We start from the raw sequence: 17,562 nt of genomic DNA, 5'->3' as shown, positions 1-17,562 counted from the left end.
CTGAACTTGGGTAATGGAGCAACAATTGGGTTTATCTTCAATACAAATAAAAAATGGTTGCCTTATCGTTCTTATATTTGTTCTTCTTATGTTCTTGCTCATTGGAAACGAGTTGGTTACCTAAGGAAAATATTTTTTCTTGGTTGCATTACATATTTACAAGAGCATCAGTGGAGAGATATCTAATCATCCGGATATGAAGCAAAAGCAGCAGCTGAATTAAGCAGATAAACGAGCTAAAATACAATATCAATCTCATATTGAAAATTTTATTACTACTAGAAAAATATCCAATCTCTAATAACAAGCTCGTAAGCTTTGCAACAATGTCACGCAATTACTTCATACATTGACAGAAGAAGGGGAACTCACCTAATAGCATCAGCAATCTCCCTTGAAATCTTCGTCTTCTTGGTTGTTCCTCTGTACAAGCCCTCCAGACTACAGGGCAACTGGTTCTCGATAGGCGCCGCCTTCTGCGGCACGGTCGGCGAACACCCCACCAGGGAACCTCGATCCAACGGCTCTCCTTGGCTCTTCGAGTGCTTGCTCTATTCTCCTCCTCTCGTTTTCTCTAATTTTGGCGGCTCAAGGTTGTGGATCAAGTGTGCAGTCAGAAATGGGCTTTGGTTGGACGACAATCGCATTTGACCCTTTTCCCGTTAATAGTAATTGGAAGGCAAAAGACCAATGTGTATTAAGTTGCTAGTGGTATGTATATATATATATATACATATAATATTCATAATATAAGATATTTAATCGTATCCAAATTATCACTATTAAGTCGCAATCTTGCTCACGAATGGAGGGTTGTTGGATGGATAGCCTAGCCCACCATTCTAGTTAGTTGGACCAAAACCTCCAAGATACAAATTAACTCAGCTATGGTCGATCAAATGTTGGTAAATGATCTACAAATCCTCCAATCTTTTCGTGAAAAATATATTACATTGAATTTAGTATTTGCATGCTTAATTTTGAATAAAATAGTGAGTCATAGGGAACTCAAATGATTAAGTTTAAAATACAATGGATAAATTAAAACAAGTCCAAACTACAGAGCATCAAACTGTAATTTGCCTTTATTTTTAATGCTTATTAGAATCTTACTGGTGTCATTCCTTATCGTTAAGATACAGCTGATATCGTGGGCGAAAGAGGACCACTGAGGACTAATCGCAGCCACAAATCTAACAGTAGGAAATAGACAGAATGGGCTACTGTTGGAATTGACAAAATTATCCCCAGTAATAATTAAGCATCGATCCCTTTTTAATCTAACTGTAGTTGTGGGACTTTGGAACGTGCCAACCCACCTAACTTAGTCTTCTCTTGCGGATCTGGTATGCAACTTTAAATATTATATATATATATATATATAAGATTTTAGATGGTGGATGTCATGGAAATATTGGATAATTTGGATAGTTTGACACGCGCGCTTGAAGGTCTAATTTTATTTCAGATACTCTGGAGATGGACCTCATGAATTTAATGCTGAGGATATGCATGGATAAACTAAGTTTGTTCTGTACTTAATTTTTTTTTTAATTATCGTGATCCTGCAAGATATAGGTTAAATGCAAGAGCTAGTTTTTTTTGTCTCTGTTTTAAGTTAATAAGACCCAAACCACTGGGATATAACGGTGGCTTGTACTTGAAACCTATTTTTAATTTTCATTTATGTCATGTTTAACCATCAAAAGCTCTTTGTTTAGATGAATACCAACTTCAAAACCTATTATTTTTATATGGATGTCCTCCTAGTTCTTTTTTCAATAGTTATATATTAAATCTGAAGTATGCAACAGATGAAATAATAAATATGCTCTTATTTATGAGTAATGTATCTAAAAAGAATATATTTTTTTTATAGTCTTTCTATTGTTAAATTGATCACAATTTGACATCTGATTTCCTTTTTCTTTCACCATGTTCTTGCTTGTTACTGCATGTACCAGTGTAGCAGTGCTGTAGTAAGCCTAAAACAAAGAACAGTTTAGAGGTCGAGTGCTTACATCAAACTTTTTGAGATACATACAATTAATGCATTGGTCAACATTCTAGCTTGGTAACTAGTAATTAGAAATTTAGGTATATATATATATATATATATATAAGATAAAATTGTATCCTTCCTTCCTAAAACCTTATCTACCATGGGACCCATCACCCATGGTAGCGAGCATAATCCAACAATAATTTGAAAATGAAGTTGTGTAATAACAGACCATAGATAATAAATGCAAGAACAAGTGCTGCAATAATTTCAATGCATGCATGTTGCAAAGGTTATTCTGGAGACTAACTAGTTGTACACTGCCATTTGTTTTCAAGGAGTGGAACCGTTTGGCCAACTAGTGCCAGTGAAAGAGACTGACCATGTACAGTCTATTGTACAAGGACAAACACGTGTGGTCATATATATATATATATTCGTGTGTGTGGGGATATTCACACAGTTCTGCTCCTCTTCTTTTGATTTTAACCTTGTCCTACTTACTCTACCTCATACTGTAATTTAGCATCACTCTGAGATCTATGCTGAGATGGGTATGTGCTTGGAAGTAATGGAGAGGGCTTCAAAATTAGGCCCCAGTCTCTTAGAGATGCATGTTACAACATTATGGAGAAATGATACCTATGAGTACAAGAAATTTTTTTTTTTTTTTTGCCTTCATATTACTAGCTACATTTTGGTCTTATTGTGAAACTTCTCATTTTTGTAGCGTTGTTGTAAATATACTCCCTTTTCTTGGTATTCCTATTGTTTACGTTCGCATAAATCCTTTTATTTATTTTTTTATGATATGTTAACATCTCTTAATTATGTAAAATTTTCAAAATGTTTCTTTTTGGTAGTTGCTCATTTGATTTATGCATTGCAAACATACAACGTGATTAATTTTTAGATGCAGGAGGAATTATTTTACCCTTATTTAGAAGAATTTTATAGAAAAATAAATAATAGTTTAGGAGTCTAGATTTTAACAGTAAAAAAAATCTTAAAAGATGGGGCTGTTGTTTGGAATGGCGAAGGTCTCAAGGATTATAAATTACACATCAAATAATAAATCTTCCTTTTAGATGTTAATTGAGACTTACATGAGCATTTGATACAAGATAGGAATACTCCAAGACATCTCTTATTTCAAACTCATTACTTGATCAGAATACATTGAAAAATGGATGCCGTAAAAATTTCTACACCTAAATTTTAGAGTTTTAGCAAATCTTTTATCATATGGTGTTAACTCTAATGTTGCTAATGATTATTTTCCGAAATTATATATAATCTGAACTTTGCATTCGTCATAATTCCATGCCATGCATGCAACCAGTTTAATTACCAAGCAAGATGAATTCTAGTATATATATTTTATATATAGCAGACGAGTAAAAATCATGATGAACAAGAAGAAAAGATTCGTATATATGTCTAAAGTGCATTATAACCAGTAATTAATTAAACCAAAAATTACTATAGGATGTTGAAGAGATCTGCGATTGAACATATGAAAGATGGCCACTCATCCAGCTGAATTTTCCAGACGGAAAATGGAAATGTTGGCCAGATTTGGATAGTTTTTGTTCACTATTGAAATATGAACATCAAAAGGGCCGGGTCACCATTAATTCAACGAATTCTAGTAAAATAAATTCCACTCTCTCCTCAAACTACTCTATCTCTCTACAACCCTTGGACAGGCTCTCTCTAGCTGATATGCATGCAGCCGCTGTCATCTCTGACCACCTCCTTTTGGATCTTCTCTTCAACATGCTCACGAGCCCCCACACGCTCCTCTCTCTTTCTCTAGCTCTCTAATAGTTATATAGGTCCTTCAAATTTACTCATCCACAAAACCACAAGTTATTAGAAGCCAAGGGGGAGAGAGAGAGAGAGAGAGAGAGAGAGAGAGAGGATTGCAGATCCAAACAAAAGCCATTAAACAGTCACAGAAATCTCACTAAAGTTGTGGTGGAGATGCATCCTCCTCCAGTTCTAATACTCCAAAATCCCAATCAAACCAATCCATACTCCCTTCTTGCTCCCCACTCCCCTTCTCTCCTCCTCTTCTTCCATACATCCCAAAGAGCGAAAGAAGGAAACCAAGAAAGAGGCCACCTTATATCTATACATAACTAGCCATTTTTGCACCCTTTAATTCCATCTTATACATATAGATAGATAGACAGATAATAGATATATATATTTTCTTGTGAGATGCTTGCTGTTTCGCCGCTTCCAAGCTCGAATGGGGAAGAGCGAGTCGGCGAGATGGGAGGATTTACCGACGACTTCTCCCTCGACGACATCGACTTCAGTGACCTCTTCGTCGGGTTCGACGACGGGGACATACTGCCGGACCTCGAGGTGGATCCGGCCGAGATCTTGGCGGAGTTGTCGGCGTGCGGGGAGGAGGACTCGTCGGGGACGACCACGAATTCGTTAGAGCCGGCGAAGGAGCAGAAGGAAGTGAGCCGGAGCGAGGAGGTGGTGAGCATGGCAGCTACAAAGGAGGAGGAGGCGATAATAGCAGCGGCAGACACGAAGTCATCGTCGTCGTCGTCGATGTTGCATGACGTTAACAGGCGGAAGTCATCGGCGGCAAAGAACTCGCAGGGGAAGAGGAAAGTTAAGGTAGGCGTAGCTAGCAGTGCAACGTGTATATATATATATATAGATAGATAGATATAGCTCATATACTATACTTCATCATATAACCTCTTCGATATATCCTTCTTCTCTCTCCTAGTAGAAATTTGTATAGTGGTAATTAATCTATATATGCATGTGTGTAAGGTGGATTGGACGCCGGAGCTGCACCGGAGATTCGTGCAAGCGGTGGAGCAGCTCGGAGTGGACAAGGCGGTGCCGTCGAGAATTTTAGAGCTCATGGAAATCGACTGCCTCACGCGGCATAACATAGCTAGCCATCTACAGGTATATATGCATACATATCAGTTAATTTTAGTTGCAAAAGGAATTGAACTGTTGGCTTTAAAAGATAAGGATCCGTAGATCCGATCGTACCGAGTTGGAGAAAAGATGCAGTGGTTTATGTATATCCTTGTCTCCTAAAACGAGTTCAAATTGTTGCTCACCAGTTCAGTGGTCGGCAACGGTTCTAGTAATAATTAGCTACAGGACACTTAATTTGTTTTAGAGAGGCTTTACTTATTTGAAGTATGGAATATGGATTGCATGCAGAAATATAGATCTCATCGGAAGCATTTGCTGGCACGGGAGGCGGAGGCCGCGAGTTGGAGCCAGAGGCGGCAAATGTACGCCTCCACGTCCGGGACAAAGAGGGACGTAAGCCTGTGGCCGGCGCCCACCATCGGATTCCCTCCCCCGCCCCCACCCCCGCCGCCTCCCCCTCCTCAAGTCCAGCCTTTCCGTCCTTTGCATGTATGGGGACGTCCCACCTTTGAGGCGCCGTTAGTACCTATGTGGCCGCCGCCACATCTAGTCCCTCGGTCTCCAATGCCGGCGTGGCCTCCTCTTCCTCCACCACCGGACCCTTCTTATTGGCACAACCATTACCAAAGGGTACATCTCTCTCTCTCTCTCATTTTGACATGCATTCTAATAAGTACTGTATCTCAAAATATATCTAAAGATAATTTGAATTAGAGAAACAACTCATTAAGAAGTCACGTCTCTCCTCTCTCCAAACTAAAAACAACCGACCAAACAATGTTTATAAATCTAAGTATCAGTACTTCAAATTACTCTCAGGGAGGTAGAGAGGGATGGATGACACAGGCACCTACACGTGGAACACCTTGCTTTCCTCAGCATATGTCAACGATGGTAAGCAACATAAACTTTTTGCTATTACTTACCTACTCAATCATCTTGAAGATATTTGAAGGTTGGTTTTGCATTAAATAAGTTTATCTGAGTAAAATTTAATGAATGCAGAATTTTCCTCCGGTTCCGGGCATTCTGACACACCCCATCTACAGAGCCGTTCAGCCATCCCCAACCAAGCATGGGGGCTCGCCTCTTCAACTCGATGCCCATCCAGTAATTTCCTTCACTTCCATCCATTATTAGTTGCAATTCTTTAATTTGTTATCCAACTTCTTCGAACTCCTTCCTAGTAGCTTTTCAGAATGTACTTAGAATAAGGACATCAGGTAGGAGATGGTCCCTCTATACTTGAACTAGTTGAGTTCATGGATTAAAACAAGTCAAGATTCTCTAATGGCTAAATGCTGAGTGCAAATATATTGCTATTCGTCCAGAGAATTAAGTGAGAGCTAAATGATGTCTTAATTAAACCGATACCACAGGAATTCCAACTATCCTATTGGCCTTTTTAAAGTGTAGAGTTTTTTTTTTTAATGATAATCTTTAGAAGCCATAGCAAGTCTTTGACTATGTATTAACTTTAACGGTTTAACCTAATCATGCGGCATTGTTATGTTGTTCATTTCAGTCCAAAGAAAGCATCGATGCAGCTATTGGAGATGTTTTAGAGAGACCATGGTTGCCTCTTCCTCTTGGTTTGAAGCCTCCATCTATGGACAGTGTAATGGTGGAGTTGCAGAGGCAAGGCATATCAAAAGTACCGCCAACTTGTGGTTGATCTTGGATAACATCAACCATCATCAACCTATCAAAAATTCGTCGACATTTCCATCTGTACATTATATCTTTTCTAAGATCGTCTATTGTTTTGTACTTTTATGATTGGTGTTTTTCTTTCTTTCTTTCTTTCTTTCTTTCTTCTTTGAGAGCTGTATCATGGATGGGATAATAACTCGGGAACTCTTTGCCTTTTGGGACATAAAAGTGTTTAATTTAATTTCGATGTGACTAGTTATCTACCGATTGGTAATGATTAATCCGGCTAGTTGCCACCGATGAAAATGACCAACAGAATTTTAATTCTAAGATTGTTTGTTTAAAGCTCAACTGATCAGGTGCAAAAATTGAATGAAGCCTTAGCCACAGACAGACGGCAAAAAAGTGATAGAAGCATCATCAATTCATCATCCTTTGTATCGATTTTGATAGGTATTATTGAATAGAAAGAAAAATTAAGAGTTAATAAGATGCCACGTTATTATTTTTTATAGAATATTTGTAGAACTGTTTCTAGCACAGCTGTGCTGGTGCTAAAATAATGAGATAAAATAAATAATAAATTAACTGAGAATAGTACATGTGTTTATGAGAAACGTGGCTACAAATCTCACCAACTAAGCTGACTCGGTTATATTCTTGTATTGTTTGGTTAACGCATTGGGGTTTGTCCCAGCATCCAAATCAGACAAAAGATTGCAGGATTTAGACAATTTTGCAGATGGTCCACCGTAGAATTTTCATGCGATACTGGTTTGTCCACGACGACACCAACGCAAACCCTTACCATGGTTACTTCACCAAAATTAACTAACAAAAGTATTTGTAAAGATGTGATTCATTTATTCTAGTACTGCAGACGTCTGTACTACTTTATTATCCAAACGATAGTTTATTTTAATATAATTTTATTAATATCTATTTCTCTTTTCTCTTCTCTTATCTTTCATTTAATATCGCATAATTTACTAACAAAATCTAATATTGTTTGTCCCTTAAAAACATCATTTCAATCATTTACTCTTTTTTTCTCCTCTCCCCATCAATCCACTAGAAAAGATATTTTGGTCATTAGCCAAGTATCTCCTAAATTTATTAATTTTGTAATTGTTACATCACTATACTAATTTATAACCAAACATCTTAATAGTCTAAATCGATATATACTTTCTTACGCAAATTTAAGAAATAAGCATGACCTAACAAGTTTGGAAGTTATTCCACAACCAAACGCCACCCTATGTTTCATCTCATACTGTGCACATTAAAAGTTCCTAGTATCATATCACTTTCATCCGCATCATTACTTTCTTAAACCTCACAAATGTTTAATGAAAAATCTAGAACAGAACAAGGTATAGTGAGCGCAATAGTTAAGACAAAAACAGGGAAAACACAATTGCCTGTCCAAACTGGCCTTTCCTTGTTTAATACTTTTACACCATGGAATCAGAACATTGGTCAATTCAGACCAACAAGCTTTGGCGTAACTGATAATTTTCTTCTTGCAAAACTGGAAACCTGGAAACCTGGTGTTATCTCTCTTAATGAGGAAAAGTGACAACTTGTAGAGTTTTTCTGATTCTCTGCAAGGAAAGAGATGCATCAGCCCATCTGATAAATATTAAGTGGAAGGCAAATTCTTCAATACCCACATTCTAATTCTTAATGTTATTCCTGCAGGTAATAAAGCCACTTTTTTCTCTCTTTTTTTATATATTTAGTACCAGTTTTCAGTATGGCCTAATTATGGATTAAAGGACTAGAAAGTCATCGAGAATTAGTTATGTACGCATGTTCTCTTTTCCGAAACACATCTCATCTCTCCATTTGAATATGAAAATTAATCATTCAATATGATACTACTTCAAACCTCTCTCTCCAATCAATATAAATCTCTTTTGTCCCATGATATACTTAAAGACCGAATTCTTTTTTTTTTTTTCATTTGAAAGATAGGATTCAAATCTAATATATTGAAGGAACACCAGAAACAGAAAGTATCACATGTTACAGTTATGAAGTTTCAGTTTTCAGCAATAAGATGTAACAAAATGAAGTCAAAAGTAACAAAATTTTATCTGGCATAAGAAAAGAGATGACTTTTTAAGTAGTGCATTCCAAATACATATGAGGTGGACTGGAAACAACAAATTGACAAGAATTGTGTGCCAAAACAAGCTAAAAACTCCTGAGAGAACTCTGTCGATAAATTTTATATCTGAATACTATTTGAGATTGGAACTAGAAAACAAAGTCAAATAGTATACAACATGGAACACACAACGAAAATCTTGTCTTCTGTCTAACCTGCCGTTAGTGATTTCTTCGATTCAATTGCCATGCAAACTGGTCGACAGCCACCATTGCTTGTGACGCAGACCCAAGAGAACCTTCATACCTGCATATCAGGTCACAAAGAGAAGAGACTATTCATTGCTCGCATTTGTTCTCCAACTCAGATTATGAATTCATAAAAGCTTTGCAAGTTTAAAATTAGTCTGGTTTGTCACAAGTTCTTACATTGCAACTAACAAGAAAGTGCCAATCTGCATCACTATAGCTCCTTCACCACCAGGTTTTGCGGTGTTAATGCACCGCGCACAGAACCAATGTTCATGTATTGAGGTGACCAAATCTGTAGATGGAAGTACTAGAGCATTAAACGAAATAGAAAATATAAAATCTTTCATAAGGCGGAGTTAACTTTTAACACTTGAAAATTCTTGTAACGCATCACAATCTCATTGTTGTTCTAGGTCTAGCCATTTTTGCCCTATAGGGAATAATATAAACACATGAGAATTAAGGAAAATGTAGGGACTCACACTGGTTCTGTCCAATAGAAAATAGCTCCATTTGGAGATTATTTCGCTTGACAAAGTCGAGGAACGGTTGCAAGTCCGCAGCTTTAAGTTTTATTCCGTCCTGTTCTGCACTGGCAGCAGCAAGACATCAGAAAAGGTCGCATCTTTTTTCCTTTCAATTGCTTAGACTTAGACTACGGAAAGCATCGAAGCGAAAGAAAAAAAAAAGCGCTACAGCTGACAAGAAACGACTGGAAAAGAGCACAGCACGAATACTACTTTGTTTTTGAAATAAACCAAGAATTCCCACTCAGGGCTCACATGATTGACAAGAGGCGAGAGGGTGCAGAGGGGTCGTAGTTGAGCAGCAACGCCGCTTTAAGTGGCTCACCTGCATGCATGAGAAGAAAGGCTAGGGCAAATTTTGCGATCGAAAAGGAGGAAGAAGAGAGAAGACAAAGGTTGTGGTGAGTGATCCAAACCCGAAGAGCCGATGCTGTTTGAGGCCCACTTCTCCCATAACCTATGCGTCGGCGTCCAATCCGCCATTATTTTCCCTCCGGAGGGGGTTAGGAGACAGAAGAGTGCTGTGATTTTCTTTCTCCCAGCTCCGGCCTCCGGCCTCCGGGCTCCGTTTTCCTCTCTTCAAATCGGATTGGCGATGGATCCGATAATATTTAGTTCCGATATGTCGAGCTTACACCCGGTCGAGATTTACGATCCGGATCCAAGACCCGATAAGCCGATTTCCATTGATATCGGATGACAAGAAAATTGTAATTTTGTTTATGCATAAATGACTCGATTTTTCACATCTTCTGAGAACGTTTTTGTTTGTACTATTTTCATAAATTAAATTCGTTTTAACCTACTAGACAAAAGGGTAACCGGGAGAATAGAAGAATAGTAGCAGGCTGTAAAAAATAAATAAAAATCTTACTGATAAATTCAGAAATATATCCGGTTACATGTCCACTATAAACCAAACCTAGGTAGCTTTCCAGGAAAAATTTCTACTTGCTCAACAAAAATGGGGCAGATCTTACTCACTTCACTTGTATACAGTTTTTGTGTTTTGCAATAGGAAGTACAAAAGATTTAAACCAGGATGCAGATGGAAACAATAACATATACTCCAGCAAAAAATTCAACCAATCTCGCAGCTCTTCGCTTGCTGATGGAGTATCTATCCGTCTGAAAAGTGGAAAAGTACATATTCGACTCTCTTGGTGATGCACTGATGTCCAAGAGTTAAGGTTGGTTATTCTACTTCTTTGATGATTCTCCTTTTCCTGAAGGGTTGCACAGGCAAGCTCCCGGGAGCACTGTGGGCTCTCCTCCTTTCCTCTTTCCTCCGATCTGCTTCAATCATTGTGCGTCTCAAAGCAGAAGCCTTGTATATTGGTTTTGGCAGGTGTCTATGCCTGCAGAGAACGCTATTTTGTCAGCAAATAAGAATAATTACAATCATATATTTGCATGCCAGTGGGAGATTATGCTGTAGAGCAGGTCCTCGGGTGAAAAGAAAATTGCTCGAGTATCAATCTTTGAGCATATGGTGTGAATTGAACTCTAAGAATCCAACCTTAAACTGATGCGTTGATTCAAAAATCAAAATGTTCCCCTTTGCACATCTTCCCGATGTCTCTGAAGATGATGCACAAGATTACAAGATTCTCTGATAGATAGATTAACAGAAGCATACCTCACTATGCGCTTCACCTCAGGAAGGTGCTTATATCGTTCCTTGACAGCATCCAAGTACTCCTGCTTCTTACGTTCCCTTGGAAGAAGCTGCATAACAAGATGTGTTTGGTAAAAGAATGTGGTAGATCATGAGATATGTTGCCAGTTAAACAATGTGGAATACACCTCATTCCATCATATTAAATTTCAAGAGAACAAGTTTAGACTTGAGAAAAAAATAAGGAAACTAGCAACAATACTGAGGCCAAATTATGCATATGGAGGAAACCACTTCTGCAGATTACTCAAACCAAAACTCTTATAATATAATTCTCTAGCCTTCAACAATCACAGTGAATTGGAAACACAGGCTACTTCACAGAAATTAATATTCTACAATTAGATGAAGGGAAACACAGGCTACTTCACGCAGGTAACAAGCAAGCCAAGAAAACTAAATTAGGAAAGTAGGAAACTACTACTTACAACTCCCAGTTGTTCTGAAGCTTTAGCCTTCCAGACCCGAAGATTCGTATCATCACTCCCAGAAATGACATAGGACCCATCACAGCTGTACTTTACACAAAATACTCTACATAGGAAAATAATTTTTGTCAATACCTAGAGAAAGAAATGAACAATTAATTAGTACTAAAAATAGTGGAACCATGTGCAAGACTGAACTGCCAAATGTGAGGTTACTATATAAGCTAAGATCAACCGAATGATGTACAGATATATCATACACTATTTTGAATATGGAGAGATCCTAAAATGAAATAAAGCTGGATTTCGAAAAACTGAAATTTACTCATGTTTTTTGAGTCTAAGGGCATAAAGAAAGATTGCAAACACAAATAACCAAATATTTCCTGATATATAAGCAGCAATATCAAAAGATAGAAGAAGAAACCTTTGCATTCTCTTAGTATGGTATATTTCCCTGCTATGATCTCCATTGTACTGGAAAATTCTTACCTGCAAGGTTTCAGTTAGACAAAGTAAATTATGGTGAAGGATCAAATGAAAATGCAAAGACTTATAGAATGAACTTATCATCACGGGTCAATGATAATTTAGGAAAGCACAACTCACCGTTCTGTCATAAGAACCAGTTACAAATTCACGACCTGTTGGAGAGTAATCAATATCCATCCTGAAACCGACCTCCAATTATGTAAGATCTATTCACCAAAAGGAAGTTCTATGGAAATACACAAGGAAAGACAGCATCCAATGCTGCTCAGCGATGTTACTCACACTGCAGAAACATGGTCTTTATGCACAACCTTGGCTTCATCCATTTTCCTAGCATCATAGCTATAGCAATTGCAATCTTCATTTGCCTGGTGAACATGAATATGTGGATTAGCCTAATAAGCATCACCCATATCTTGAACTTGGAGATGTCCTACGGAACAACTTTGATGTTCTACATACAAGAAAGCATAACATGTAACAATATATGGACAATTTGTGCTAGCGAAAGCTTTCAAATGTTGTAGCAGCATTAATATATAAATGCTCTGCATGAACACCAACCAAGATAATGATTCAGAAACATAATACAAAACCAAGCAATGAAGTAGAAAAAGCAGTTGTGTCATCCATTTCTACCTAGGAAGAATGCTAGAGATACACAGATTAATAACAATTACATAAAAGAAATTTGTTGGCAAGTCAGAGCAAATGATGGAAATTCTTACAGCTGTGAAGTTCATAGGCTCCATAGGGTTCCAGCATATTGCATTTGTTTTTGTCTGTACCAAGAAATCTATGTTAGCTTGAACAAATGGCAAGTAGAGAACAAAATATTAAAGAGAACCACCTTACTTTAGCAACAATCACTTGCTAGTAAAAATTCAATGTTTCCATGATTTATGAATATCCCTAATGTGGCCAAATGTACATATAAACCACTACACTACTCTGAATTAACTCATCAATGATAAATCAACTACTCAAATACATTAGAACATTTTCAAATTCATAACAAAATTCAAGAAAAAACTATTGGGTTTGTAGCACAAGTCAAAGTTGAAAAGACTATCAAATAATTGATAAAAGTATTACACACAACACACACACACACACACACACACACACATATATATATATATATATATATATATATTTGGTGCTCAGAAAGGTGGCAAAGAGAACTTATAAAGAAAACAGTCATTACTAAAAGTTGTCAATTAGGATTTGAAACTTTAAAGTGAAGAAATGTTAAATAACCTTCATGATCAACTTTCTAGCTGGGGATGACATGCGCAGATCATACAGAGTTATGCTGCGATCACTAAAAAATCAAAAGCATCTCAGTGAACCACATTTGAAATATCAAGTGAAACTAAAACAGAATTGCAATGTGATATGCATAATAATGAAAATCATATAAGCAAGCATACAGAGTGCTAATATACTAAAAGCCAAGCTGATGATTCTAGTGTTATGCTAAGCAGGAAATGAGTATTAAAATAATAAAGATCAATAATCTGCTTTCAGCTTCATTTACTTGAATATTTGAAAGATTAATTCAACTGATTTTTCCCACGTAAAAGAATACTAGAGCAATCTAAATATTCATCTGCAATAAGCTGCCTTCAAATCACCACACGTCTTTAATACCATTGTCCCATCCATAATCTATAGGCATTGTGGTGCATCTGAAGAAGACTTCTGAAAGTACTGATGATTTTTATTCCTAGAGAAAATCAAATAATACCTCCAAGGTTAAACATCACAAATACCAGTTGAAATGTCTAGAAACCAGAAATGTCAATTTTTGAATGTCTTTTAGCAATGATCAAGAAGATAGTAACGGATGACGCCAATTAAGCAAGCATATTCATCTATACAGTATGATTGTTTAATAAAAACCCGAGCCACTGGTCACGATCTACAAAGATATAAAGATGTGTCAAGGAGAAATTTAAAAAAAATGTTGATCATTATAAAGATAGTTCATCTGCCATCAAAAGTGTGAATTTTCATACCAGGCCATCCTAAAGTAAGAGAATTGCAAAAGAGAATCTGTTGTGAGAATGGGAAAGTGGAGATGAAAAATAAAAAGTGCATATTACAAAAACTATATGAGCAACTTTACAAAATTTATTCTATATGACAATTACTTCAACATACCTAGCTGATGTAGCTAACACATCTGGTTCTCCAGGATTAAATCGTACAGAAATAACTGTGTCCTTGCCCCATTCGAATGTGTTCACTGGTTCCGATCTTTTTCAGAAAAAATACTTTGATCATTATTAATAATATATCCCTCAGATTAATTGGGAGTAGCCAGTAAAGTTGAATACCTGTTGTGATCCCATATATCAACCTGAGCACCGACAGTTGCAAAAAGAGAGCCATCCCACTGGTGATCAACACCCCTAGTAGTGTATAAGGAAAAACAGAAAGAGATCTAAAAAATGTGCACTCAGAAAAGAAACAAAATGAAAAGAAGTCCTAGCATTAGATTCAATTACAGCATCAGAAAGATAAATTAATTTTGTAACAAAAACAAAATAAAATATCACAACCCTTACCAGAATGCATGCTTCCATGGGTAAACCGCCACTGGCTGAAAACACAAAACAGAAATTTAAAATGCCATATAAAAGATAGCAAAAAGGGGCACAGATTTGTGTTGTTTAAAATTGTCTCTTTAAATTATTATGTACCTTTGAAGCATCTTCGGTTGAATCACTAGAATCAATCATTTTCAGAAGAGGAACTTTCCAAATCCTAACACTGCATACACCAAAAGATATTGTAGAATGAGATCACAAATATTGCATAATAGATATATTACTACATACTAATCATACTATTAATGTACACATACTAAAGTCCAAATCCATCAACTTCTATGCCCTTATTATAAATAGATCAACAGTATTAACTATAATCAAGATAAGTGGCTCTCTTAAAAGAAAATATTACTAGGATACCATTTTGAAAAGAAATGTCGAAGATGCAGCAGACTTACATGCAGTCAGTGCCACATGATACGAGAGTACCTCCATCAGTAGATGCTGCCAGGCCCCGCACTGCACCTTGGTGTCCAGGGAACTGGCAAACAGTTATCCTGTTTTCAGTTTCAAGTTAATCATAAATAGCTCACATACTTCTATAATTGAAGAAAAATCCATTTACAGTTATAACTAAAAGCAGAATAAAGCCAAAAGGAAATGGATGCATCAATCAAGCATCACAAGAAGGCTCATCTTGATTATTCTATGATGGAACAAATATCAAATGCACCTAAATTTACAATCATCTTCGATAAACTTGCTGATCCCAATAATGAAATAAGACATACAACCAGCATATTGAAAGAGTACCTGGTAGCTATGTCCCAAAGACGAATATCTGCAAAAACAGAAGACTAAATTCAATATTTCCAAGTATGATATTATGAAACTGTGGCAAAATGATCAATAAAAGGACAAGTACATTCCCATAACATTTAAAGATATAAAGCAACTCCATCCAACCATATGGATTCATTTAAGAAAGCAGGTTAAGACAGCGTATAAGGATATAGGCAACTTAGTACTCTTTCAGTTCTTTGTTGAAATTTTAAAGCATCATTTTTTCTCTCCTGGCACATTATTGTCAACTTAAGCAGAAGAGGGAAACCCTTCCCCAAGTAGGGGCATAGGTAGGAGGAGAAAGAAAGCATACAAGTTAACAGACCATACGCATAAATAAAACAAGAATACAAATAATTTAGTAGGATTAAGATGCATTTGGCTGATTGTCTCAACTGTGCCTTAAAGACAGAAACATATTCCTATATCAAAATTTGCCATCCTTCTCTCTCATATAGACAAGTTCCAATCCAAAATTGTATGCTTGACACATGCAACATCAATGTTTTCACATTAGAAGGCAAATCAACAAATCAGAAGTGCATCAAATATCGGCACACATACCTCCATCCATTGAACCTGAGAATATTCCTTTCAAGTGATTTGGGTTTTTCGCCATGCAGGAGACAGCATCGATATGCCCATCCATTGCTCCAATAAATGGTCTTGCAAATATCTAATAAACGGAACAAGCTCCTAGGAGAAACAATGATGATAAATATGTAAATATGAATAAAAACAAAAGCCTACCTTCTCCAACTTTGCAGCATTAAGTGCTCTTGTGTACTCGACCGCTTTCTCTTGGGTCCGAAGATTGGGATCATAGTTCCGGAAAACTTTCTGTTGGGAGACAATAAATGTGGAGCTAAAGTAACCCAACAATACATAAATCCAAAACCCTAAAATATCAGACTGAGCTAACCATCGATTCCTCTTCATTAATAATATCCTTTATAGTACAATCGAAACACACAAATAAGAATTATGATCAGCACTCTCACAACAAGCCCTGTGGAATTATTATCTCCTCCACTCTATACCAGAAAAAAAAAAAAAAAAAAAAACTAGCTACCAAGGAATTTTACCAAATAAGAAGCAAAATTTCGTAACAGCCACACAAGAAACAGAAAATGTCATCAAGTACGCGCAAAAGAATCAATTTGCGCCTCTTTCGACATTAGAACTAAGCAAGAATTAGAGGGGGGGTGTATCACCTGTAGATCTTGGCTGCGTTCGCGAGTGAATTCCTCAGTAGACCGCGATATGACCTTCACCTTCATCCCGGTCTATCAGAAGCAGTCGAGAAAGGAAGTCGAGAAGTCGAGCGGTGAGTAAGAAGTAAAGCGAGGGCGAGCAGCGGGAGGGACGCCGGTCTGGGTTTAGGTTTTGTTCCAAGAATTAAACTAGCTAGGGCCTACGGGTGGCAGTAGTGAAAATTGGGCTGGGCCCTGTTAGGGTGTGCGTCTAGTTTTGGTCCGAAATTTTAGGCCGGGTCCATGCGGGCTTCCAGCTGATGGGCCAACTAAGCACCCCAACTCCCCAATACTAGTGATATAATATAATCGAGCCGAGCTTGATCGAGGCGCTTGATTTGAACTAATTATGGGCACCGCTGCCAGAACCCTACTACGGTCATCTGCCCTCCTACGGCGTGCGGCGGCGCCGGCGGCGAGGTCGTCCTCCTCCGCTGCCCTCCCGGGTCTCCGACTTCCTAAACTTGGTCCATCGGCTCCTCGTCGTCTTCTTAGGTACACTATCACGCCGAGAACTGTTCTTTCTCCCTCTCTCGCTCTCCCTCTAAAAGGTCGTCCTTTGAAGGTCTCCGGTGGAGGCGAGCTTCTGCTTGGAATCGCTTCTGCCGCTGCACACCGCGACCGCCGCCGCGGTGATGACTTCATTGCTCTCCGCTCCTGGTCGGGGCTACGGATGGCTCTGTGAAGGTATTGTCTTTGTTGTGATTCTCGTTTTAACTGTTTTTCTTTTTGTTTCTTTAGTTCGAATTGATGGGGAAGGGTTAAAATTTTGATCTTTAGTTTTAGTAGTCTAGGAAATAAGTCAGTGATTGGTGTCAGTAGGCATCACAAATAGA

At 37.5% G+C, this 17,562-nt stretch overlaps 3 protein-coding genes across 3 annotated transcripts; 1 reads left to right on the top strand and 2 right to left on the bottom strand.

Annotated features, from left to right (window-relative positions):
* Positions 1-3,861: 3,861 nt before the first annotated feature.
* Positions 3,862-6,841, top strand: LOC140792495 (probable transcription factor GLK1). Its single transcript, XM_073143538.1, has 6 exons — positions 3,862-4,645; positions 4,808-4,948; positions 5,216-5,557; positions 5,747-5,821; positions 5,933-6,037; positions 6,453-6,841. The coding sequence occupies exons 1-6, from the start codon at positions 4,229-4,231 to the stop codon at positions 6,600-6,602; spliced, it is 1,230 nt and encodes a 409-aa protein (XP_072999639.1). The 5' UTR covers positions 3,862-4,228; the 3' UTR covers positions 6,603-6,841.
* Positions 6,842-7,872: 1,031 nt separating this feature from the next.
* LOC140792381 (uncharacterized) lies at positions 7,873-10,080 on the bottom strand. The gene is made up of 6 exons (XM_073143350.1): positions 9,891-10,080; positions 9,730-9,799; positions 9,430-9,539; positions 9,125-9,239; positions 8,912-9,002; positions 7,873-8,187 (listed from the first exon to the last, which is right to left on the bottom strand). Exons 1-5 carry the CDS (start codon positions 9,955-9,957, stop codon positions 8,918-8,920), a joined length of 447 nt encoding a protein of 148 aa, XP_072999451.1. The 5' UTR covers positions 9,958-10,080; the 3' UTR covers positions 7,873-8,187; positions 8,912-8,917.
* Positions 10,081-10,323: 243 nt separating this feature from the next.
* LOC140792255 (uncharacterized) lies at positions 10,324-16,866 on the bottom strand. Its single transcript, XM_073143131.1, has 17 exons — positions 16,688-16,866; positions 16,224-16,313; positions 16,038-16,149; positions 15,444-15,471; positions 15,089-15,187; positions 14,781-14,850; positions 14,646-14,680; positions 14,415-14,489; positions 14,239-14,334; positions 13,333-13,396; positions 12,801-12,854; positions 12,355-12,440; positions 12,190-12,250; positions 12,008-12,072; positions 11,581-11,686; positions 11,114-11,202; positions 10,324-10,832 (listed from the first exon to the last, which is right to left on the bottom strand). The coding sequence occupies exons 1-17, from the start codon at positions 16,751-16,753 to the stop codon at positions 10,670-10,672; spliced, it is 1,359 nt and encodes a 452-aa protein (XP_072999232.1). The 5' UTR covers positions 16,754-16,866; the 3' UTR covers positions 10,324-10,669.
* Between the last annotated feature and the right edge of the window lie 696 nt (positions 16,867-17,562).

The sequence above is a fragment of the Typha latifolia genome, chromosome 7 (assembly GCF_019914945.1).
Source record: "Typha latifolia isolate L0001 chromosome 7, TyphaL0001v2, whole genome shotgun sequence".
Taxonomy (NCBI): domain Eukaryota; kingdom Viridiplantae; phylum Streptophyta; class Magnoliopsida; order Poales; family Typhaceae; genus Typha; species Typha latifolia.
Note: the sequence above shows the minus strand (reverse complement) of the source record. Positions and strands in the feature narration are given on the sequence as shown.

Coding starts and splice junctions, on each gene's coding strand:
- LOC140792495 (XM_073143538.1), top strand. CDS start 4,229: ATGCTTGCTGTTTCGCCGCTTCCAAGCTCGAATGGGGAAGAGCGAGTC. Junction 5,558..5,746: donor GGCACAACCATTACCAAAGG/GTACATCTCTCT, acceptor AATTACTCTCAG/GGAGGTAGAGAGGGATGGAT. Junction 5,822..5,932: donor CTCAGCATATGTCAACGATG/GTAAGCAACATA, acceptor TAATGAATGCAG/AATTTTCCTCCGGTTCCGGG.
- LOC140792381 (XM_073143350.1), bottom strand. CDS start 9,957: ATGGCGGATTGGACGCCGACGCATAGGTTATGGGAGAAGTGGGCCTCA. Junction 9,800..9,890: donor AAACAGCATCGGCTCTTCGG/GTTTGGATCACT, acceptor TCATGCATGCAG/GTGAGCCACTTAAAGCGGCG. Junction 9,003..9,124: donor ACTTTCTTGTTAGTTGCAAT/GTAAGAACTTGT, acceptor CCTGATATGCAG/GTATGAAGGTTCTCTTGGGT.
- LOC140792255 (XM_073143131.1), bottom strand. CDS start 16,753: ATGAAGGTGAAGGTCATATCGCGGTCTACTGAGGAATTCACTCGCGAA. Junction 15,472..16,037: donor CTCAGGTTCAATGGATGGAG/GTATGTGTGCCG, acceptor CTGTTTTTGCAG/ATATTCGTCTTTGGGACATA. Junction 12,073..12,189: donor CTGGTTCTTATGACAGAACG/GTGAGTTGTGCT, acceptor GAAACCTTGCAG/GTAAGAATTTTCCAGTACAA.